Consider the following 26,012-nt stretch of genomic DNA (forward strand, 5'->3'; position numbering starts at 1 on the left):
AAGTACATTAATTGAAATAGTTTATGCTTGTTCTTTCTGCATGTGGTTGCTGTCTTACATTCATGTTTTTTAACCACTACACAGTATAGCTAGATGATTTAAATTATTTTTGGACAGTTAAAACTAAGATATAGCAAGATTATACCATAGATAATTTATTTAAATTGGTACTCTATGTCTTCTTAAATATAAAGAAGAAAATGTCTCCCTAATTCATTGTAGGGCGAAGAAGCAGACATCTGCAAACGTTTAGCATCTTAGGAAAGGAGAAAACAGCAACAGTAGCATGACAAGAAAACATTAAAGCTGGCATTTAAACTGTTACAAGAAATGAAACAAGCTCATGCTACATTAAATCTATGCATGAAGTCTCTAAACCCATCTTCCTCACTAGAATTCTGGGTAGTTCTATGAAATAGGCAGAGAAAAATGCAGATTGATACTAACCCTGTTACTATTTCAATTCCCTTTGTTCCTTTAAAGAACATCAAAATGTGAAATCTGCCACTGTTCTGGAGTTTAGGTAGCTGAAACTGTCAATTCACAAAAGTGAAAACGGGTCCAAAGGGTAACAGGACTTGCTCAAAGATGCACAGCAACTCAACAACAGAACTAGAGCAGGTAGTCATGAATCCATAGCTCTTTCCGTAACTATTCTGTTGGCTGAAGCCCAGAAGTCCTCGCCCCTTTCTGAGGGAACACCATCTGAACTGAGTGTAGGTTCTTCTTTTTTTGCATAAAAAAGCTAATAATGTTTTTGTATTGCCAACCCTTTGGAGCCTTTGAAATAGGTAATCAATAAGACTGCAAGAAATTTTAAATATTTATAAGATTTTTTAAATTACTGATCAACTTCTTGTAAGATGACACAATTGCAAAAGCCTAACATTTTTTTCCAAGCCCCAGCCTCTTGCAACATCAATCTATGTAAAGACAACTGCCAAATTAATCTTCCTAAAACAGTTTTAATCATGTCACTCTCTTATGCACAAACATCTGGTAGCTCCCCTTTGCCTACCAAATTAAATGTAAAATCCTCACCCTGGCATTCAAAGCCCTTTACAATGTATCCCAATCAATCTTTCCGTACTGGTACTCATGATCTACTCCCCAGCCCAACTCCAGCCATGTAGTAGTCACAGTCCTCATTCTCCTTCACCTCCATGCTTTTATTCACCTATTCTATTCTGTTGTTACACACTATCATTCCTTCCATATCTACCTGCCAAATGTCTATATCATTCACTATCACCTTTAGTCCTAGCATTTTATACGTGATCATTGTAACCTTACCCAAAACACATTCACAAATTGGATATCACTTCTCATTCCTTTTAACTCTCCAAGAATATATTTGTTCTTCTTTCATGAAAATTACCACAGTGCTTTATAGTTATATCAAATATGTACTTTCCTAACATATTTCAGACTGAGCTACCTTGGGACACAGTCAGTGATCTCTATTGTTGCAGGAATCCACCAGAGAGTTTTAAAGATGGAGCACACAAGAATGACTTGACTTTTACTAAGGTGAACTTTCAATAAGGTGTACGTGGAAGTCCTCTTAGAGTCAGGCCACCAACATGGACATGCCACATGTTTTCATCAGTTTTTGCATCACTGTGACCAAAAGACCTGACAAGAACAATTTAGAGAAGGAAAAGATTATTTTGGCTCACTGTTTCAGAGGTTAAATCCATGGCCAGCTAACTCCATTGCTCTTTTAGCCTAAAGTGAGGCAGAATATATGATGGAGGGATATGCAGAGGAAAACAGTTCAGGACGCAACAATCAGAAAGCAAAAAGAGAGCTCTGCTCAACAGGGACAAAATATATGCCCCAAAGCACACCCCCAGGGAACCAATTCCTCTGTCTACACCTTACCTGCCTACAGTTGCCACCCAGTTAATCCATATTGGTGGATTAATCCACTTATTAGGTGATTGCTCTCATAATCTAGTCATTTCATCTCTGAAAATTCTTGCATTGTCTTACACAAGGGGGACACTTCATATCTAAACCATAACATGGTACAAAAAAAACATCATATGTTGCTACATAATGGTGATGGAATAGAAAGAGGATACTGGCAATTATCATTTCAGGAATACTCTCAGCCCAGTTTTTCATTCAGACAGGATTCCCTGGGACTCAACACTCCCTAGGGTTTGGGATGCATTTAGAAGCTCTGTTAACTCTTTCTACATAATTAGTGCACTGAAGAAGTCAATTGCTCAATGATCTGGAAGGCAGTGTGCACCCTCCCTAAGGCCAGCATCTGTTTGGGGGCAGGAAATATGGCAACTTGATGTGTTTACTAATTGGGTCAGTTAGTAACTTTGGTCTCTTTCCTCTTTTACAGAAATGCCAAGACAATAAATGATTTTCCCTGTTAAATCATACTATGAAAATGTATTGATATCTTTCCACAATTTGTGTTTCAATAATTCTTGACAATGCTAAATGTTTCTTTTAAGAGATCACTGTCCCTTTAGATTGTATAGAGTAAAATAAAATCACTTCTCCAAGGCAGCCTCAGCATATCTGCCCGATCACCTGAAAAATGTGAACTTAAATTCATTTTCCTAAAAATCTATAAATGGGTTTGATTCCCCCCTCCCCCACCCCCCAAAATAGTTCTATTCTTCCAGCAGGTCAGCATCAAAAAGCAATTTGGGTGTTGTATTATGCTTTGCTCTTTCCAGATATTCCTGCTGTTGCTTTAGAAAATTTTCTACTTCATGTCCCACATTCTGTGTTTTCAGTCTTTCTCTGAGGTTTCTTTGGTTTTAATGATCTCAGTGTATGAGTCTCAAGAAGAAGCCTCCCCAGTCCCATCTGTACTTCTCACAGCAAGGCATGTGGCTTCCTTGCTTTTGAGTTCTTTGGGTCCTTTCTGCTTCGATGCAAATAAACCCAGCACCTGATGGGAGCAGTTAAAGAGCCAGAAAAACAGGCTGGGGCTGTGCAATTGTCCTTGTGTGTGTTCCTCAATCTGGCTTGTCACTGAGAATTATGCTCTTATAGCCATGGCAGAGGGGGGCCTTTTAAGAGAGAAGTATTACGTCTCCTATTCATTCTGCTTTTGCACTGCTCAGAAATGATAGTAAAACGAAATCTCAGTGCAGAAGATACATCACCTCTTTTTCTTTTCCTTGGTGAAAAGCTGTGTAGGGTTTTTCACAGCATTTCTTCTCATTGGTGAGGTTAATATTTTATTTGTGTCCACATCAAAAGTAGACTTTCTTTTTCTGGGATCATCATGTTAGGTTGGTAAATTCATTCACATAATCAATTTTGCTGAAAATTTCATAAACTCATCTACCCTTGGAATAGATTTGGAAATATGATTTATGAACAGCATCATCTTCCTCCCAGCCACACTGGCTCCAATCTGGTGTCGACCTTGCCACTGCCTCTTCCCTCACCATCTACTCCCTTAGACAGCCACTTTCCAGTTCTGCTTTAAAATGTGTCTCAAATCTATCATCTTTCCTTTGCGACTGTCAGTCACTTTTCATACAACTAGAGGACCATGACTTCTCAGCCAGGCTCCTTTCCTATAATCCATTCTCCACCCTTCCCACTTCCTGGCTGCTCTGTGCTGAAACCATTCTTCTTTTTATCCCCTTGCACCAAAATCATGAATGCATACTTTGACAGTAAAATTCCTCATCTTTTAATTTTGAAGGCTTTGAATAATTCCATATTTTCTGTGACCTAACCAACTGGACACTTGTCTCCAGAACTTTCTAACTGCAATGCCTTCCTTTTGTAGGACAAAGGTCCTACATCTCTGATTGTTGAATGTCTACCCATCCTTCAAAGTTGTTCCAAATTATTATTTCTTTAAGAAAACTCCCTGATGTGCCCCTAACCTATTGAGTAACTGAATTTGTATGGAGATTTATAGCGACTCTTCCACACGGATATCTTTCCTGGGTCTTATAGTACACATATTTGACTATTTATAACCTGCCTTTAAATTAGATTTTAAGTACCTGAGTGCAGTACTTGCATGTCTATGTGTCACTAACCTGTACAGACTGGATTTGTAGCAAGAAGCCTGCCACATGTTAAATGTTAAAAAAAAAAAAAATGCATGTTGAATTCATCAATATATATTCTATGAGTTACTTGTGTTCTGAAAAATTATGCTTATTTGTCTAGTCATTAATACAAATATACATAAATTATGTACCTGTCTGTTCCTCTTAGTAATCTGCATTTGGCTAACCGATTTTGCTTTTTTTCCCGTTGACAGTTTGCAGTTTGCTGCCTTTGTGTTTCTTTCTCCTCATTTTCTAGCGTGTCCAGACAAGGGTAGGTAGAGTACAATTTCTTCCTCCATCTTGTTTCCACCTTTCACTGGTGTGCCTCTGTCCTATTCTGACATACCTCTCTCTCTCTCTCAAGTTCTTTTTTTTTTTTTTTTAATGACTCAGCAAAATAAATCCATATACATGATAGTATTTTCAGGCATTTACCACATAACCAGCTTATGGGTTACTTAAAAATTCTTTAGTATTCCAACCTGCCCTTCAATTGCGTTCTGGGGTCTTCTCCCTTTTCTCTCCTCTGCTTTTGAGACCTCTGTTTTTCTCCAGTTTAATTTTCTCTTACCCCAACTCAGTCACTGTGCTATCCTTCCTGCTCCAATGAAGCCAGGTCCAAAGAGGCTCATGAAAGGAATTAAGGGCAGCAGGTCAGAAGGATGGTAACAGGCAGTGAGACATCTTGGAGGTCTTTGAGGCTACATCCCTTCCTCAGCCCTCTCCAGCAACCAATCAGTCCCCAGCCCTACCATGCTTCCAAGAAACATCTCATTTTTCATTTTTCCTTTGCATCCCACAACTGCTTCCCTAGTGAGGCCCTCATAACATGCCCATGGTCAGCTTGTAACCAGTCTCTACAGAGGTTCATTCTCCTTGGATTCTTTGCACTGAATCAGAGAAAACATTCTACAGTCCTCTGATCACATCAAGCTGTACTTAAGTCCTTCAATGACCTACCAGTGCTTAGGGAAAAATGCCACATCCTCACATGCAAAGATCTGGATGCTGCCTGGAGCACCAGACTTATCTGTCACTGTACCTCTGATCACGTCCTTCTCTCTTCCTAGTGGAGTTCTCTTCCACTCCTCCCAGGCATCCTCTTCCTCAGTGGATGGGCCACTTCCCCTTGCCTCACAGTCCATTCCAATCATGATTACCACGACAACCTTTTCTCGTCAGTTCCCATCCAAGACAACTGGCCATTCTCTCTCTTGGGCAACAAAACAAACTTCACTAATAATTGTTACACTCAGTGGCTAAGAGCACAGTCAATGGAGCTGGCAGCCTGGCTTTGCATACAGGCTCTGTCACTTCCTAGCCGTGGAAATTTAACCTACCTGTGCCTCACATCTCTTTTCCATAAAGAGGTGATCCTCATTGTCACTATTTCATAGGTGTCTGGTGAGAATGAAACAATACATAAAACCTTTAAAACTGTGGGACTTATTAGATACAGTTTGATCACAGAATGAGCAAATGCATTTTAAACAAGAAGAATGAGAGGAGAACAGATTTTTGTTTGTTTGTTTCCTCTAAGTTACAATCTGTCTGTTTTTTATTGTTCCTCCTTAGATATCAAGGGAACCATAATGGTCATAGTGTTTTAGTTGAAAGTTTCAATGTAATGATTCAACAGGCACAGGGTAGGGTATCTATTCTACCACCTCTCAGAATTATATGAGCACCTACCGTTGTGCTACAGGAGAAAATGCCCACAAAACCAGGAAGCAGGTTTGGCTACATAATTTGAAGGGCCATTGTAAAATAAATACAAATAGGACCCTTTGTTCAAAACTGATTAATAGTTTCAAGGTGATGACAGAATTCTGTTTAACCAAGTATGGAGCCATTCCAAGCTCAGATATTGGTTTGCCTGCACGGCTCACTGGGCCATGAAGCCAGTCCTGCCAGAATTCTAACACCCTATTCTCTATCAGTTCCACATGTATTCTGAGACACTTATCTAGTTTATTTTATTGACAGATTTATCTCTTGCACCTATTATCAGGAGGTTTGAAGTCAATGATGTTCTCATCACAACTCTCCAACTGTAAGTGTCCAGAATTTGGTCTCTATTTATAAGAAAATCCACTAGTCTCTCCATTTATCTCAGAGATCCAAGCGGCCCACTATCTGCTGTGCCCCCAAATCAACATTTGCTAGGCAATAACCATGTTTTAAAACTCTCCCTTTGTGCTATGCATACAATAAAGTCTCAATCTCTGGTTTGGTCTATTTTATAAAGTGATTTGTGGCTTTCCCTAGAAAATCTTGTAGTTAATACCTAATAAAAGAACATCAGGACAACGTAATACTCACACATCAACAAGTCAAAGATGGACTGAAAGAATTACCAGGAATGAGATCTCCAGCCCAGACCATCAGAGGGGCTATACCATGGCATATAGAAAGCCCCTTCAATCAGTCCACCTAACACAGTATTCAGACTCTGCCTTTTCCACAATCTCAAAGAGAATGCCTCAGATGAAATAGTGGAGAGAAGTCCCATCACAGTGGTAGATGGTAGAACAATGAGAAAGTAAAGAAAATAATTAGAAGAGAAGATATATTTGTCAGGAGTGGGAAACTGGTATAGAGTAAGAGGAAAAGGAAATTAAAATAGAAGGTTGGAAAGGAAAATGAAGCTTCTGACCTGGAAAAGGAAATTCATTCTTAGTGCTTCTATTACACAAATGCATTATTGGCATCCTGTATTAAAATATAAATTCAGCATGGAGGCAATAAGGCTGGCAGTAACACGCACAGGCAGAGAGCCAAGAGCCTCGGCTGTTGGCAGCCACTTGGCCTCAAGGGCCCCTGCGACAGCGTCCAGGTTATATCTGTCAGACAGCAAGCCATTGAACACTGTTATTTCTTAGTTAAGGACTCTGATGTTGGATTTGAAATTTTCTTCATTTTGGGGGCACTCTGCCATAAACAAATGGTGATTGCATAGCTGAAAGAAACAGCGTTGACTAAGTGTGGTGAGGAATGATAGCAGGTGCTGTGTTACTCAAATAAATGCAGGTTGTGGAAGATGAAGGCTCTTTCCAACAAAGTGCATTGCTTCTTAAGGCTGTTTGTGTTTTCAGTGAGTATTTGTTGAATCCCTTGTGAGTGCTGGCGATTTATCAGTGAACAAGAGAAATGTTCTTGGGTAGACAGAGAGTAAACATCTAAGCAAATAAGTAAACATGATGATTTTATAGAAAGGTAAAAATATAATGAAGGAAATGTGAACAACTAACAGAAGGAAGAGGGTGAAGTTGCCTTCATAGGGTGGTCAGACAAGACTAGTGGTCAGACAAGTACTTTCACAAGAAAGTACTTTGCCAAGACTATAAGCCAGACATGAAAAGAGGTAGGTATTGTACATTAAAGATGAATGGTAAGTGCAAAGGTTCTGGGGTAGGAAAGAGTTTGGGCTATTCCAGTAATCCAAAGATTAGCAAAGATGGAATGTAGAGGGAAGAGGAGATATATATATATATATATATATATATATATATATATATATGGAAAGGGAGCACAAAGATGGGACAGGAGTCATCAGGTAGAGTCTTGTAAGGCACAGTAAGTTTTATATCTATTCTAATAGCAACAGGGAATCCTTAAAGGAATTAAGAAAAGGATGATATGACTGATTTTGTTATAATGGCCACGGCAACAAATAGGAAAAGCTGTAGGTTAGAGTAAGGAAATGGATAAAGAAGAAAGGATGTACCAATGGGGAAGACAATATCTGCAGGTGTCCTGAGTGACAGGATAAGCAATGCCTCTGCCATCTCTCTGAGATGTTCCCTCACGAAAGTCCTATAGAGCTTCCTGAGGAGTAACAGCCTCATTTGTTTAATGTCTATCTCTTTAGCAATCTCAGTTATTCAGAACATAACACTTAAAATGTTACCTCTGAGTAAAGTCTATAGACTTAAGCTATCATGGGATATTCGCCATGGAGACTCTCATGTTGAGCCTATTGCAAAGTTGACTTTTATCAAGTGTGTATGTGACATTTTCTAACTCATGGTAGATCAGATCTGCATCTCAGAAGTGGGCAAGTAGTGTTTCTAATGCTGGATAGTTAGAGTGGTAAGAGGAAGCAACTGATATCTGGAGAGAAAGAAGTGTGTTGGGGGGAGATTCACACATATACATGCTTGTACTCAAGCAAATCCTGTGCTCAAAAATATTTCAAACTGGAGTTACCAGGAAAATGGTCACACAGCCTCTACTAGCCTTGAAGGCATGGAGGGACCAGAGTATTCATCCATCAGTGCTCATGTTGGGGACAACCTTCTATATTAAAGACATTTCTAAATCAAAGACTCCTATGATGCCCCTCCACCCTGCCCCGCCTCCCTTCCTCAGGGGCTCTTACACATTGATTTTTGCTTTTTGTGTGTGTGTCTCCTCCAGGAGTTAGTGAGCTCTCCTGTGGGTAGCTCTTGAAAGCTTTTTTCATCTCAGTATCTTTGGGGCCTGCCCAGGGCTTTGCACAAAAGGAGAGAAAAACCCTGAGTGGTAGCTGTTAATTTACCTCTGGAAGCAACAGCCTGTAATCAGTAATTCAGCAGCTGCTGCATCAGTAGCCAAAGCATTTCTGAGCTTTAAAGAAATTTATGCAGGTATGGTATAGGCTTTTCTAAAAAAAATAAATAAATAAATAAACAAAAAACCAGATGGATACAAAGTTTTAAACCACTGCTTCTTGGCAGAGCAACTAAGGTGGGCTCAGGCAACAAGACTGATATAATTATAGTTTTGGTTATGCCTGATGTGTTTTATTCTGATGTGCATACTTTGTGCTCCATACGCATTTAAAGATTTAATTAAATGCTTTATTATAGGGAACACAGTGCCAAATATCATCATTACCAGTTTTTGTTTTGTTTTGTTTTGTTTGTTTTAAAAACAGGAGCAGCTATTCTTTGGCTTTGAGGTTTTAATACATATTAAGCTCACCTTTACTTGGTAATTGTGACAGGGACATCAACCCAAACGTCTTGTTTCTTGTTACTGGCAGGGTGTCATGGAGCGATATCCTCCCTGAGGACAAAGGACATGGCTGCCCAGCTGAGCCTCTAGTGAACAGGCAGGGTACTCTGCCTGCAGGAATCTCTCTGGCTGAGAGACAGAGGGGGAAACACTAGGCTATGAAAGCTGAGGTAGTGCTGTCAGAACACAAGGCAGAGCAAAGCACAAGTGACACCAGAAAGAACAATAATCTATGAAGAAAGAAAAATCATGCTTGTGATTATTCAAGATTCTACTTAATGACAACCTGAGGCCCCGGTAGGTAAACATTCCACAGGGTTTCATGTTTTCCTCTGAGAACGCTCTCTGCTAAGCTGTACAGGCAGCCAAAGGTCTTCATAAAAGACAAACAGGGGAAAATTATATACATAATATGATTATATAGATAATCATACACACACACACACACACACACACACACACACACACATATATATCATCCCTACTCTTTCAGAGTCACTTATAATACAAAACATTGAATGTGATCACTATAGAATAAAATTTCTCCTCAGAATCCAAATTTATTTATATTTTAATTTTCACTGAAACAAAGTTAATTCCCTACTTAAAAAAAAAAAAAAAAAAAAAAGTAAAGCAACAGAATCCCCTTTGCCCTACTTTGCAAAAAAGGAGAAAAGGAATCCTTCTATTGTAAGTGGAGCCTCCATCTATATGCACACAGAGGAGCCGAGTTCTCCAGGTGGTGTCCCGTACATGGGAATCTGGGCCATGTGATGATGGGGAGGCTGGTAAGTGAAGAGAGGCACTCACAGGCTGCTTGGCTGCCTAGTTTAGAGTAGCCCAGACACTTTAGGATCTGCTTGGATTGCAAATTAGCGTGTCACAGAAAGAAACCAATTCTTCTTGATGGAAGTGTTGAGAGAAGCCTGACTGCTCACTGGAAGAACGATGGTGAGCTGAGGTCGACAGTAGGTGGGAACTTAGGAGCAAAGCACATCAGAGCTAGCGATGGGCATTACTGTTCCCAGAGATGCCCCACAGGGACATAGCTGCTCCATGGAGGCCTAGAGTCCAAATTAGAAAGCATACATATGTTGTTCTTATAATTCCCCAGTGGTCCCTCTTCCTTTCCCTGGAGCAACTTACTACTGCAATTTGGCAGAGTTACACTTTTGTCCCAGTGTCAACCCTGCACTCTTCATACCTACTCCCCTATTCCCTCCTCTTCCTTTTACTTCCTGTTTTAGTGAGATTCTTCACCACGGTGACCAAAACACCCCAAAAGAACAATTTTAGAGGAGGAACAGTTCTTTGGCACTCAGGGATTCAGTCCACAGATGGGCTCTGAGTCTGAGGTGAGACAAAACATCAGGCAGGGCAGGAGGATGTAGAGCAGGAAAGCTCCTCAGGAAACAGAGAGAGAGCTCCAGTCTCCTGGGACAAAATATGAAAACCCTAGATGCACCTCTGCAGTCACATCCTACCTGACCACAGTTAGTACCCAGTTCATCCATATCAATGGATTCATCCACTGATAAAGTTAAGGCTTTCATAACTCAATCATTTCACCTCTGAAAATCCTCTCACTGTTTGACACATGCAATTTGGGGGGAACTGGGTATCTAAACCCTAACACTTCCCACTTGGATGAACTGGGACAGAAGGTTCTAAAGAAGGAGTCCAGAAGGTTTGGGGGAGAATAGAACAGGAACTCTGTTGTGAGAAGAAAAAATAAAATAAATGGAAGATGTCTGGGGCATCCTTCCAAGACTAGGAGAGGCTATTCCATTTCCTTTGGGGGTAATTATTCAGATGACCTTTGCTTCAAAGTAAAGGGAGGAAGAGTAAAGTGGAGTGTAGACAACAACAGACACAGTTGCCTCATCAGATTTTCTACTTTTGAAAATTGTAATTACTGTTATAATGACTCCAGATCCTTTTCTATTTAGATTATTTTTTGTCATTGTTTAAATCTGGGTTTTTTTGCAACATTTTATAGGCTTTAATGAAAATTATTCATCATATTTCTCTAATGATCTTGTTACCTAGATACTGAATGAATAGGATTACAGTAAAGAAACAAGTAGCTCTTAGATTAAAAATTATTTTAAAAAGAACTTTGTCAAAATTACCTAATTTTGATAAATGAAACAGAATTGAAAATTAATGCTACAACAGTTTTACATTGATAGGATCTTAATTTTGACTGAAAACAACTTTGCATGTAAGCAACCATCTGGATAAAATGTTTGAAATTCAAAAAATGTAAAAAAAAATGTGAATCATTTTGTCTACACAAATTCAATTCTTGAGTATTTAAAAATATATTGGACTAATCTTATCTTGATGGAAAAGTACTTAGAAAGAAATTTTAAAATCTTGGAGAGCAGAGAGAATCCATGTTTGTCAGAAGGAACATTGTGGTGAAGATGGATATCACACAAAATTTGATTTTGATTTCAACAGGAGCCTCAGCACACCAAACTTGGACAAGCTATCGAATCTTAATAAGCAATAATATTTTAACCTTTAAAAATAGGCACAATGATTGCACAATTTTGAGATAGTTATGGAGCTACAGTAAAAAGCCAAAGTGTCCTTGGTGTCTTAAGAATTTAAGCCCATTTTGATCCTCAGAACATGAAAATTCTGCTCTATGTTCATGTTCTTGAATGTTTCCTTTGCTGTGAAGAAGATTTTTAGTTTGATAACATCCTGTTTATTCTTTGTTTTCCCTAAATTTGTGTATTCTAGTCCATACAAATATTTTAGAATGTGCCCTTATTTGGAAATAGTGTTGTTGTGATGTAATTAGTCAAGAGGAGGCATTACAGAGTCAAGATGAGTTGGGTTCTAATTCAATATACCTGGTGTCTTTATTTTTTAAAAGGCGGGAGAGCAATAATTTGAACACAGACCTATGAATGCCACATGAAGAGATAAAAGGAGAAGAGGAAACCAGAATTAGACAGGCAGTCAGTACAGATAGGTAAATCGAGTCAGGTGATTCAAGGAGGCCAATTTTGAGTGAGTCTGGCAAATTGGAGACTGTCCCCTGAGGGATTCAAGTGTTAATTCCTTCTGAGCCCTTCCTCCACCCTTATCCAGAACCTGCCCCAGCTCCAACCTGTTGCTAAGGTAACCTGTCTCAGGAGTTGCCCCTCCCTGCAGGGAGCTGTAAAGTTGTTAATTAATGCATCCTGGGCTACACTATCCTGCCCTTCCCCCTTTAGCCCACCTGTTTCCCACCTTTTGGCCATCCCAGTGAGCATTCTGGGCCTAGTCACCTATGCAGGAGGGAGAAAGATAAGCAGAAGGAGAACAAAGGAAGCCTAGAATATATAAAAAGTGCAGAACACCTGCTTCCTGGGATATCAGGATACCAGCTATGGCCCCCTTCTCCCTCCTGGGAGAAGTCTATGTTACCCCTTTTTAAATAAATCCTGCTTATATCAGAGAAAACATCCAGCATTTGTTTTTTGGGGATTGGCTAACTTCACTTAGCATTATCTCCTCTAACTCCATCCATTTACCTGCAAATGCCATGATTTTATTCTCTTTTATTGCTGAGTAATATTCCATTGTGTATATATGCCACATTTTTTTTTTATCCATTCATCTACTGAAGGGCATCTAGGTTGGTTGGGGTAGAAAGGGGGAGCATGGAAGGAATAGAGGAACTCTAGATAGCGTAGAGGGGTGGGAGGGAGAGGCAGGGGGCAGGGGGTTAGCAATAATGGTAGAATGTGATGGTCATCATTATCCACAGTACATGTATGAAGACATGAATTGGTGTGAATATACTTTGTATAAAACCAGAGATATGAAAAATTGTGCTCTATATGTGTAATATAAATTGTAATGCATTCTGCTGTCATTTATTTTTTTAAAAAAATTTCAATAAAAAATAATAAACCCTGCATTATATGCTTGTCTTGGCATGCTTCTCTAATGTTCAACTTCAACATGTGAGGAAGCAGAACTTGTCACCCATAACCGGCAGTATCAAAGATAGCCATCTGTGAGTCAAGAAGGGAGACCTAAAATTATTTTTCTCCATATTCATTAGAAGGTAATAACTCTAGATTGTAACTTCCAAAACTGTAAAGCAAAAAAAATTCTGTTAAGCTATGCAGGTTATGGACTTTGTAATGGCAACCCAGCCAACCAACCCAGTGACAAATTAATATAGATGTTTTACAAATGCAATTAGGGTGAATTCTTACTGAATTTGGGTAGTACCTAAATCTAATGATTAACATCCTTATAAGAAGATCATGTGAAAATACAAGGGACACACAGGGACACACACAGAGAAGAAAGACATGTGACTATAGAAGCAGAAATTGGAATGGTGCAATTATAAGTGAAGAGGCACCAAGTTCTGCTGTCAATCATCAGAGGCTGGAAGAGGCAGGGAGATGATCCATCAGAGCCTCCCGAAGGAGTCAACCCCCTCCTTTGCAGATATCTCAGCTAAATAACTGGGAGAGAATAAGTCTGTTGTTTTATGTCACACAGTTAGTTATGGCGACCTTGGGCAACTAATTTTTTTATGGATCCTGTTCACTTATGAAGGGCTATGTGAAGATCAGCCTGGCCCAGGAAGACAAGCACCATAGGAGCTCAGACACACTACGTGTTACCTAACAAAGCTGAGCTTAAGAAGTAAAGAGTAGAAAGGTGGTTACAAGAGGATGCGGGACAAGGGAGAGATGGGGAGAGGTGGATCAATGGGCACTAAGTTATAGTTAGGAGCAAGAGGTTCTGGTGTGTTATTATTGAACAGAACTGTGACTACATATAACTAATTATGTATTAAATATTTCAAAAAGCTAGAAGAAATATGAATGTTTTAACCATGAAGAAATGACAGTGTTTGTGGAAACAGATAAGTATAACCTGATTTAAATACTGTATAATGTACACATCTATCAAAACATTGCATTACTCCATGTGCAATTTTATCTCTTTATGTATCAGTTAAAAACAAATCAGCTTAGGAACCGACTTCCTCAATAAGACTCTAAAGCGCAAGAAGTAAAATAAAGAATCAATAAATGGGATGGTATCAAACTAAAAAAGCTTTTTCACAGCAAAGGAAATAATCAAGAACATGAACAGAGAGCTTACAGAATGGGAGAAAATCTTTATCACCAGCACTTCAGACAGAAGAAGAAACACAAATGGTGAAAAAAATATATGAAAAAAATGTCCAACATCTCCAGCAATCAGAGAAATATGAATCAAAACTATACTGATAGTCCATCTCACCCCAGTCGGAACAGCAAGTACCAAGAATATAAGCAAAAATAAATGTTGGTGAGGTTGTGGGAAAAAAGGTTCACTTATGGCTGGTGGGACTGCAAATGGGTGCAAGCACTCTGGAAAGCAGTATGGACAGTCCTCAGAAAACTTGGAAGGAACCATCATTTGACCCAGTTAACCACTCCTCAGTCTATACCGAAAAGACTTAAAATCAGAATACTACAGCCACTTCAATGTTTATAGCAGCTCAATTCACAATAGCCGAGCTATGGAACCAACCTAAGTGTCCTATAACAGATGAATGGATAAAGAAAATGTGATACACACACACACACACACACACACACACACACACACACACAATGGAATATTATTCAGCCATAAAGAAGGATGAAATTATGACATTTTCCAGTAAACGGATGGAACTGGAGAATATCATGCTAAGTGAAATAAGCGAGTCCCCCCAAAACCAAAGACAAAATGTTCTTTCTGATATGTAGATGCTAACACACAACAAGATAGGGGAAAATCAGAAGTTCATCAAACTACACAAAGGGAAATGAAGGGAAGGTGGGGGGATGGGAACAGAAAAGACAATAGAATGAATTGAACATATCTTTCCTATCCACATATATGAATATACAACCAGTATAACTCCACATCATGTCCAACCATAATCATAAGATCCTAAGTGGAACAAGTTTTACTTATTCTATGTATGTGTAGTATTTCAAAATATACTCTACTGTCATGTAAAATATTTTTTAAATAAATATAAAGAAACAACAAAAAATTAATTAAACAAAAAATAAGATTTATTGTTAGAAATCATGCTTCCACATCTAATCCAGAATTTAAGAATGTCCTAACCAGAAAGAGTTTGTATGGTTGTTATCAGCAGAGTTTTTGAAGTTAGTCATGTCCAAAACTACTTCATAAGGTACCACCATCAAGGAAAAAGATAAAATGTATTCATTGGAGAAATTTATAAAAGTCCATAAAATTATCAATAAACTCTTTTAGAAAGTACTATAGAAGTCAGTTAAAGCTAAGACTGAATCATAATTATTAAGCTTATAGTATTCTCTATGAAGACAATTTGTAAGGGAACAATATTGCACAAGATACAAGAAAGACTAGTTTCTACAAAGGATTTATTTTATAGTATAACTCTTTTTTCTGATGGCATAAGTCTTAAATGTTTTCAATGTCAACCCTAGTTTCTATAAGAAGAAAGTGCCTATTCTCTGGAAAAATTGAGTTGGACACCTATAATGCTCTTTTAATCATCTGATTCAAGAAAACTCTCTCTGCCTGTCAATAAACAATGGAACAATTGATGTTGTTCTTGTAAAACTTTACAACCCTTTAGATCTACTTCCTTTCAGAGTTCCAACTTAAGTTGTTCAAAGTGCAGAAAACTAAACCACATCTGTCCATAGCTACTTCAAATTCAAATTTGAAGTCAAATCTTTGTTTTCCCATTCATCTTCAAACCCCAAATGAACCAGATTTTACAACTATTCAGTGTGGGGTGATTTTTCTACTAACAAGTTGGCTACTGATTTCTATTTGATCTGCAATCCCAAATAAACAGGATTGGGGTTGTTTCTGTTGTTCTGTTTTTGTTTTATTTTAATTCCTCCATTCTAAAGTAATCCCCTAAAAATATATGTGAAGTTAGTTGGCCAAAACATTATGAATATCTGAGCAAGATATTTAACTTCTTTGGTCCTCCATCTCTCCATCTGTAAAGTGAGGATAAGAATCTCACAGGATTGTTATGATTTTAAATAAATTAATATGGCCAAATGCCTAGAATATAGTAAGAGCTCACCAATGTTAATGAATTCTAGCACCTTTCCCCTTAATATTATATATTAAAGAATATCAAAAGAAACAGATGAGAATAGAATCACACTACCAGTTCTATCCATGTATTCATGTACTGTGCCTAGCAACATGTTAATTTAAAGTATGTTCTTTCCATCCCAAGCCTCAATTTTGTGCTGAATCTCATCTTTATCAGATATACAAGGATATTTTTCCAGAAGTTCTGCCATCTTTATCCTATATTTCATTTTTTTATTCTATATTTTAATTTTTTCCTACTCCACACAAATATTTCTTTACTTCGTCCATCTTAACCTTCGGAACTGAAATCAAACTTTGTTGTCTTCCTCCCTCATTTTTCCCCGCTCTCTTTTAGAACAAAACTCCTTAAACTAATTATTTCTGTGCAGCAGCTCCAAAGTGTCTTCCATGCTCTCTTAGGCCTACTCCAGTGTGTGAGACTCACATCATGCCACAGTTCAATTGCATAAAGTTGATCACCACATCTGCTTTGGTTCATTTTCTTCACTTAACTTCCAGACCAACAAAAACAACCAAAATCTAGGTCTACTTCCTGTTACAGCTTGAATCTTAAATGTGCCTCAAAGGACTCTATGCTAAAGGATGGGCTGCCAGCTAGTAGGAGGTGTGGGTGGAAGAAAGTCCGATGATTGATGTATGCCATTAAAGGGAATATTTGGTCCCAGCACCTTCCCTTCTTTCAATTCCAAGATGCCATAAGGTGAACGGGTTTTATTCATCACACATTTCTTCCATGATACACAGCTTTAGAACTGGCCCAAAACAATGGGCCAAGCAAACATGGCTGAAACCTCTGAAAATATGCATATGCATATAGATAGATAGATAGATAGATAGATAGATAGATAGATAGATAGATATCTCCATTTATTTCCATTCAACCTCATGACTTTAAAATCTTTACCTTCTCTATCACAGCTACTTCCAAATTTATATCTCTGCCTAGACCTTTCCTGAACTAGGTAGCACAAAGTTGGTTCAGGACACTGGTTTCTTGACATCTACACTGGAGTGTCTAAATAGCATCTCAAATTTAACATGTCCAAAACTAAACTTACCACCTTTCCACTGAACTAGTTCATAAATCATTTTATATTCCTTTTCCATCCTAATTGATGGTAAGTGTATTCTTCCAATCATTAAAAAAAATAAAACTAGAATTCTTTCAGAGCCTGCATCAAGTTGATCAAGAAATATGATATTCAAAATACGTAGAGCATCTACCACTTTCATCATCACTACCCTAGTTTGGGCCTGAACCATGATCAGATTTTGCTGGAATACAACCCCCTTCTCCTGTTTTCCCCATTTCTCCATGTTCTCCCATGACCTCCTATCAATACACTGGCCATTCTCTTTTTAAATCAGAACATTCTGAATCTTGTTCTCTTTCTCTCCCCATACCTTTTCCAGATACGATAGACTCCTAATTGTTCTTTAAATGTGCAAGACAGAATGACACACTAATAGCCTTCCACTAGTTCTCAGTTTGACTCTGTCGCCAGCTATCTACCTCATTTCCTTCATTTCTTTCTCCAAAAAGGACTACCCTGACCACATTACTTAAAATTACATTCAGCCTCCACAGAGGCATTCTCTTTCCTCCATACTCTGTTATTCTTCCCCCTTAACACCTTTTCAATTTAGTTGTTTATTGTGTTTACTGGTTATAATCTGTCTTTACACATTAGGCTATAAGCTTCAGGAAGACAGGGATTTTTTTTTCCTCTTTTGTTCAGTGATTTATCTCTTAGGCCTAGAGTAATAATTAGTACAGAGTAAGCACTCAATAAATATTTGTTAAATGAATAAATAAATTAGTTAGAAATGTATGAGCCAGAAAGAAGAGCATTCTGGAATATAAACCCCTTTAAAAAGCCAGAACACCTTGACAGTGATAGTAGTCATTTTTACACATATTTAATTAGGGAAAAATCAGTCCCTGTGTTAAACAAACAACCAAATAACTCCTAAATTTGTGGGAAATATCCTGAGCAAGTTCAGTGTCACCTCAAGTAAGGATGGTTAAGAGGTTAAAATACTCCTGAAAATCAAGAACAAAATGCTTAAGAAGTGCTGAATTACGCCACAGCCATCTATAAACATTCCAACTTTCTGAATAATAAAAATTGGGGTGAATGAAAGAGTGGGTTAAAGTCTCAGAACTATGGAAATGAAAAGTCTGTATTCATTTCAGAAGATATATGCAAATAATAGTCAAAGTGCTGCAGGAATACAAGGCTGCACAACTCTGAAGTATCCAGGAGCCAATCAATTTGTTTGTGGATTCTCTGGGTCCCCTGTTCCTCTTTCTCATGTTTACTGCCAAGTATTTGACTACCTTGCTGTTTGTCAGCAACTCTTACAAGACAGCAACCTGGAGAAACAAAGGGAAACTTAGACAGCTAAAGCTACTCCTTGGTAGCAGCCCAAAAGAACTATTTGGGGATTTTAGTCCAGAGAGTAATAAAAATATATGTATATTAAAAGCATTCACTAAAATGGGTACCATGCATGCTTTTGGAAATCAGTTGCTCAGCGTGGCTTGGCCCAATTCAATTAAGGTGAATTGTCTGTTTAAAATACTGTCAACTGACAGAATAAAAAGAACTCTTGATGTATTTGAATGTGCAAAGGAAGAAAGGAAGAAAGAAGAGTGAAGAGATCCATGCTTCTGCAACAGGATTATCTACAGGAGTAAATTTAACATAATGAAACCTTTTCTAACATGGGCAAGAATTAGAAGAATATACCTCTACCTTTAATAGCAGTAGAAACTGGGTGGAAATAACCGCTTCTCAGAACCTATTTACTTATTGGTAAAATGCATACTAATATACTTTTCTCACAAAGTTGTTGTAATGCTTAAATGGACAAATTATGCAAAACACCTAGTATATAAAAGCAAATATCTTCCCCATCCAAATTTAAGTTTCTATAATACTATCCGCCTGTTTGTGCAAGTGTTGATAGTCATCTTATTCTAAAAATTCATTCTACTTTTCAATTTTGCAAGGATAAAACCCTGAAGAAATATCGAGAGGGTAATTAACATATGGCTAAAACTATCATGGGAAATATAAAAAGAAAGATTAAAATGTGCAACTGGGACCTGTTTTAGAATGAGAAGCAATCTATGGATAAAACTGTTTCTTTTCTTCAAATGCACAGGAAAATATTATAAAAACTCTATTTAAAAATTATAATATGGCATCTTGAATGAAGGAGAATATTTTCTTCCTTTTGTATAAATCAGAGTGCAGAAAATGCATGGCTCTTTGTAAAATTACTTGAATGTAAGTTCCATGGGAAGAGGATTCTTTTTGTTTGTCTCATTCATTGCTGACTCTCCTGAATACTACAAGGGTTATAATTGGCAATTAGGAAGCAGTTCTGAATGAATTCAGATGCACACACTATAGTGTACTTGGCACAGGAATAAGGGTCCATCTGCCTCTTGCAAATGACTGTACATACTTTACAAAAAGAAAGGTAAATAATAACAAGCCAGAATTATTGGTATCAAGAAAAAGGACAGCACAACTACTCTCACAGTTCCTGAACCACCATTTATAAACATCTGGAATTCTGCCGAGGAACTAATAAGCCATATATGGTATATATTAGCAAATGCATAAATGGATATGAAATGACTAATCATTTCTTGAAACAGGAAAATAATGATTTCTGGAAGTGACCAAAATAGACACTTCATAGTAGAGAAGAAAGAATAAAGATTTGGGCAGAAAAACTTTCTGCTACTCTAAAGCCAACTCTGAAGTTGGTTATTATGTATTTTAAAAATGCTATTTGTATGAAAAAAAACATATTTAAATTCTTTGCTTTTCATATTTGGATAATATACAAAAAGAAAATAAATGACCAGAACCCATTTAAAGTAAAAGGATATATGAAATTCTAAGCAAAATAATTAAGAAAAAATGTTCAAGTAATAATATATAAAAACACAGTAGTTTTGGACTGTAAACCATAAAGAGTCAAGTAGGCATCTATAGATATTGTCCCCAGTCCAATTATAAATTGGTTAAATGTCTGCCAAGATAAATAATATAGCCTACACACCTCTTTGCCAACTGTCTTATAAAGCAGATGGAACCAAAAATCCAAAGAACAGTGAAAAATGAAGTTTTAAGAAATCCTTTTCTCTCTGAAGTTGTATGAGAGGAAAGGTCACTTTCTAACTTACTAGCTTAACTTTTGATGCCCTTATCTTTTTCTTGATCATACATATTTTTGTGTATTATGCTCTATTTATGCATTCTTCAATTGCATCTTTATTTATGACTTTGTGAATCAACATCTTTGTGATAGGAGGTGAAAGTCACTTAGCTAATTACACATGCCTGATAAGCTGCATAATAATAACTACTGCAGTATTGTACATTAGTCGGAGGCATGTAAATTACTGCAGTTATTTTCATTGGGGGAAAAACAAAAGACTTGTTTTTAGTTGTTTAAAACAGTCCTGTTGCCTTCATTTCCACCTTCATAAGTTTACTGTGCTTTTAACCCAAATTATGGCATCATTTTTAAAAAATGGAAGTTAAATTCCATTCTACCAGTAGTACCAAAGAAACAAGAGCAAGAACAAGACAAATGTCGATTTAAGGCAAATACTTCTGATCCCAGTTGAGAATTTTGTCATTTGAAGTGTCTTTCACATAATGCAATCCCAGGAAAACAGAACAGTTTAGACACTCCCTGCCCCACAAAAATACAGTAATGAAATCTGACTTGGTCCAGCCAGGAGTTTAGAAGAGCATAGAGGGAGAGAGAGAATGTGCAGCACTAGAATATTAATATGACTTCTGTATGAAGATTGGAAATTCTACAAAGTTATGAATAAGGTCAAAATAACACTTAGGTGATTTACTGTCATAGAAAATCTTCCTCTCCCTATGAGTGATTTACAGAATGTTATATAAAAACAGAGTGTGGACCAGCTACATTCAGATGCAAGCTTGCAGCTGTCAGAGTCTACATTTGCTCAATCTGGCTAGAGGATGATTTGAAGGTTGATTTGATTGTAGCTTCTGAATCATGTTCTTCTCTATGTTTTAAATTGTTTAACATAAATATAAAAATGTTAAAGTAATTTGAAGACAGTCAATATTAAATATAAAAATCCCGTTCCCTTTTGGAATTTTAACTGCAAATGAAAAGGCTCTTGGAAAAATATTACTTAATAATGCCAATTGCCTACAATTATGGCAAATTTACCCTGATGAGGAGAAAGTTCATAGGATGTTAGAAAGGAGCTAAGAATAAACAATAAATAAATAAAACTCTGTACTGAACTGGTGCATTTGAGGAGGAACACAGATCTGAAAGAATTCAGAGGTCAAAACTGATCAGGTAGTGGGGAGCACTGTGTGTGTTCCTTGCAGGCAACACAATACCCTGAGTATCTCCTTCCCCATAAGCAAACTCAAGGCAGAGATTGAATTCTTGCCGATGCTACCAGCACTACAACATAAGGCATCATCAATGAGCTATGCCAATGTTATTTACTCAGCTGGAGCTCTCCTCAACCATCTTCCTATTCCCTGCCACACTTCATCAAATTCCAAATATCACCTAATCATTCACTTCCCAGCATCAGCAGATCATCCTTACAGAAGAGAGTGTCTCGTTCTTCTTTGGTAAGCTTTTTACCCAGTTTTTAATTTTCACTTTTATACATACCTCCTTTTCTACATATTTTCTTGCCGGGTTTTCTGGCACATTCCTTGGATATTCTTTTTACTGAAAAATGAATAGAAGACTAGAAAATAACATGGCGCTCCATCACAGACCGCCGGAACATGCAACACCACTATCTATCTTAATATGCTCCTGCATTTACTGAGTGCGAAAGATCCCCAATTTGTTGAGCCTGCACATGCAATGAGGAAATGTTGATGCATCTTCTCAGAAGTCATTTGGTAGGAAATGGAAATTAGGAACCCATTTCTACCTAAATATACGTGCTGTGGAGGTAAGAAAATGAGTAGGCACAGGAAAAAAAAAAAAGCTAACAGATATACTGACACACATAGACAGAAAGAGCGGCATGCAAGCATGTAAAATATGTCTACATGCCGACAGGAAAAGCCATGCATACTACCAGTACACATCAAGTAATATTGTTAGAATAGAAAAAATATATATATATCTACATATATAAATCTCCCTGTTTTTCCTGCAAAAACTCACCATCCTCAGTTGGGACATATATGTTTAAATAAAGGCAGTCTTCACTCTGGTCTTGTACATACGAAGAAACCACATCCAAGTTATTGGTAAACCACACAGGAAGCATGACTTCTGGCAACCTGCCATCAATGATATTCTGGGGACACACAGGAGCAAACTGAGTGGCATTCCTGACATCTGACCAGGGAGATGGTGGTTCTGGAGGCTGAAAACGATGATCTCCTGTTGGTGGAGCTGCATACGGAACTCCAAGAAACTGAATAACAGGCCCCAAAATTTCATTATTGAGTTCTTTCTTAATCCCTCTTATCTTGCCAAAGTTGGTTGTCACCAGTGGGTCTACATCATCCAATTTTTGTGAGAGCACATGGGCAGCCTGAATTAAACATCCCAACATACAGAGAGTCAAGGAGGCGCCCAATCCCCTGTGTACCAAGCATGCCATCACTGCTCTCCAAACGTAATCTGGCCACATGCATCTGGGCCGTGCCATGATCCCACATTAGTTGTCTAGCTGTCTGGTTACAGTGAGGCAAATGTATTTATATCCACTCGAGACGGACTGTATAATGGTAGAATATGCCTCCAATTCCTCAAAAGTGAGCTGGTCGGGAAAAGTTCAGAACACTCTTCATGCAGCAAGTATCTCCCATTGATTTCACATGTATTGAGGCAGCATCTTCAATCATCTCTATTTATCAGACCATATCCTATTGACCATTCTGTTTTCCATAGTAGCAATTTGGTGAGGGTGGCCATTGACTGTAGATTTCCCTCTTATAAATCAAATCCAGTTAGCTGCAGGTCTATATCCTACAGAAAATGAGAATAAATCATTAGTATGAACAAGCTGAAATAGACAGAGTGATAACTAGATGTTGTATAAGCTATAGAAATACATTAATAGTGGCTAGAGTCAGGTAAGTTAAATACTACCATCGGAAAATTATGGTTTGATGTGAGATGACAAGTGAAATAACTGATTATTAGATTATTGAGAGCTTGCCTGCTGACTTTATACACACCGAAATGGAAGCAGGCCTTGTCAAAATATATGGTTTCAGAAGCATTTCACAGTGAAGTATTTTTAAAATACTGAAGGTTAGGTGTGAAATTTCCCCTTTATTGATAATACAATCACTTCAAGTGACTACAAAATTAATCAACAAACATGTTCAAAATTAGAATCCAATAGCAAAAAAAAAAAAAATTTTAAAAAGTTGGTAGCATATAAATGGAACATAAACTCCCTAAGAATGAGTGTACATATTGAAATACAAACAAAACAAACTAAAGGTGCTTCCCAATCACCATGCTTAGAAAAAAAATAAAAACAACAAAGGTGATGTCAAAACAGGAAAACAAACATGAGTTCAGCTATGATTTTAAGTATAGCTACCTCCTAAGGTCAAGTTCATTGCTCTCTTTCAGAAGTCTGCATAAAATATTGATTATTGAGCCTCTACCATATATATAGACTCAAGAATTCAGAAGAGAATATGTCACTGGACACAATTCAAAGAAGGGAGAAAAAATTAACATCATTTTTTTTTGGCAGACCAAAGTTTCGCCAGCTATCTATATATATTAGGTAACAATAAATTTGCAATGTGTAAATGAATTTCTGAGTCAAAGTCAATATGTTTTAAATTACAAATTTTGTTCTTACCATTTTCTAGAGATCAAAGGAAGAATATTTTAAAAAGTGTCGTAATTCAAAAGAACAATCATGCTTAATCATGGCATCTTGCATATTAACACTAATCAAACACCTAACACTGTTTACCCAGTTCAACTTAAAATGCATCAGAATAAGCTGTGACATTCCGTGAATGCAATTCACAGGATAGCATGCAGCTCAGAAAATTTGTCTTTTCTTGTTCAAGCAACCCCTTAGAGTGCTTACTTTGAAAATAATAGTGTTGATTCATATTAGAGGTGGTTCCATCCTGTCATATTATGGGAAGATTCCTGAAGTACTGCTGGTTTGGCAGTGAGACTACCCTGACTTTGTGTTATTTAAAAGAAGATTGTAATAACTATATAGGGCATCAGGAGATTTGGTTCTGTCCTGGTGTTCCTTTAGCTTTGAACAATCCATCACAGAAGGCATAAGAAGATAAATGTCTTTCTTCGAGTATACTTCAGTCTGTGTCAATTCTCATACTTTGGCTGTGAAAGCACATTACCATACAAAGACAGGCTTAGACCCATCCTTCTTATGTCCCAGAACAATGGCATTCATGGAAGAGTTAGCTACATAACCCTATTTCCATAAGGAGTATACTATGTTTACTCTTGTTCAGGATTTTTTTTTTGTGGGGGCCACAGCACAACTGAGTTTTTCCTATTTACCTTTTGGTGTTTAAGAATAACCATCTTAACAAATAAGATCGAGAACCTGCAGTGAAGCCTTGAAAGTCTCCATCAACCATCTTTTATTTAGCCTAATTTCCAAATACAGCGATTTCCAAAAGTTCTTGACATAATTGACATCTCATTAATAATAAATACTCATAGTTATTGACAAAGTAACATACCATTTCCAATACTCACAAATCCTGAACTGTGTTAAAAAGAAAGAAGCTCTTCTTTCTCACTGGTATAAGATCTTAACACAAATTAAGGAGGATTGGCATGGTATGGTGAGTTTTCAAATTGTTGACTTTGGCTTCAGAGGTTACCAAAATATCCTATTTTACATGCATATATATAGAGAGAACTGTAGTATTTGCCCCAAAAGTTTTTTTAGAAATCATTATTTGATTCTAAAGTATTTAAAATTGAATTACAAAAATGGTTATTTATGTATATTCAAAATATAGAGGTTAGTAAATATTCTGATAATATTATAGAAACAGGAAATGTTAAATGATCTACCCTATTCTTCCAAGTCTAATGCAAAAATAAAGCCTGCTCTGCCTGGCACAGTAATGCATGCCTGAAATACCCAAGGACTCAGGAGGCTGAGGCAGGAGGATCCCAAGTTCAAGACCAACCTGAGCAACTTATTGATTTGCCTCAAAATAAAAAATAAAATGGACTGGAATGTAGATCAATAATACACATACCTGGGTTCAATTACCAGTACCAGGAAGAAAAAGAAAAGGCCTCTTTAAATTACCGAAATATTAAAAGCATCACATGCCTACATATAAAGACTCTCCAGTTTGCTGACAGTTTCTATTTTTTTTCCTAATTATTGGTGTTTCCTAAGTATATTCCACACTCTCAGCTTTCATGCATTCACATTTAGTTTATAACAATCCTATGAAATGGGTAATCCCCTTTTTACTCATAAGGAACTGAGACTCAAATATTAAATGCCAAGGTCTCTCAACCAGTCAAGAACAGATCCAGGAGCCAATTACCATCTGATTTAATAGCCATTCTTTTGATCATTTCATGATTTGGTCTCTCAATTTACAATTATCACTTTAAAAAAATTTGATTCTAGATCTTAATATATTTAAAAATATTTACAACTAATGTTTATTTATGTATATTCAGAATATAGAGTTTAGTGAATACTCAGGTAATATTATAGAAACATGGAATTTTTAGATGTTCTACCTTATTCTTAATGGGAGTATCAATTTGATT

The 26,012-nt window shown here is 37.2% G+C and overlaps 1 protein-coding gene across 6 annotated transcripts in view; it reads right to left on the bottom strand.

Annotated features, from left to right (window-relative positions):
• Window positions 1-22,902, bottom strand: part of Nlgn1 (neuroligin 1) — a 654,452-nt gene extending 631,550 nt beyond the window's left edge. For 3 of the 6 annotated variants that reach the window (XM_076868040.2, XM_076868039.2, XM_076868037.2), the window contains exon 1: window positions 22,410-22,902. In XM_076868040.2, the coding sequence (XP_076724155.2) occupies window positions 22,410-22,902 (493 nt within the window). Of the gene's footprint in view, window positions 1-21,899; window positions 21,960-22,409 lie in introns of all 6 variants that reach the window. The other 3 variants (XM_076868038.2, XM_076868036.2, XM_076868041.2) reach the window with 2 other exon arrangements.
• Window positions 22,903-26,012: the final 3,110 nt, after the last annotated feature.

Source organism: Callospermophilus lateralis, chromosome 10 (genome assembly GCF_048772815.1).
Source record: "Callospermophilus lateralis isolate mCalLat2 chromosome 10, mCalLat2.hap1, whole genome shotgun sequence".
In the NCBI taxonomy this organism is placed as follows: Eukaryota; Metazoa; Chordata; class Mammalia; order Rodentia; family Sciuridae; genus Callospermophilus; species Callospermophilus lateralis.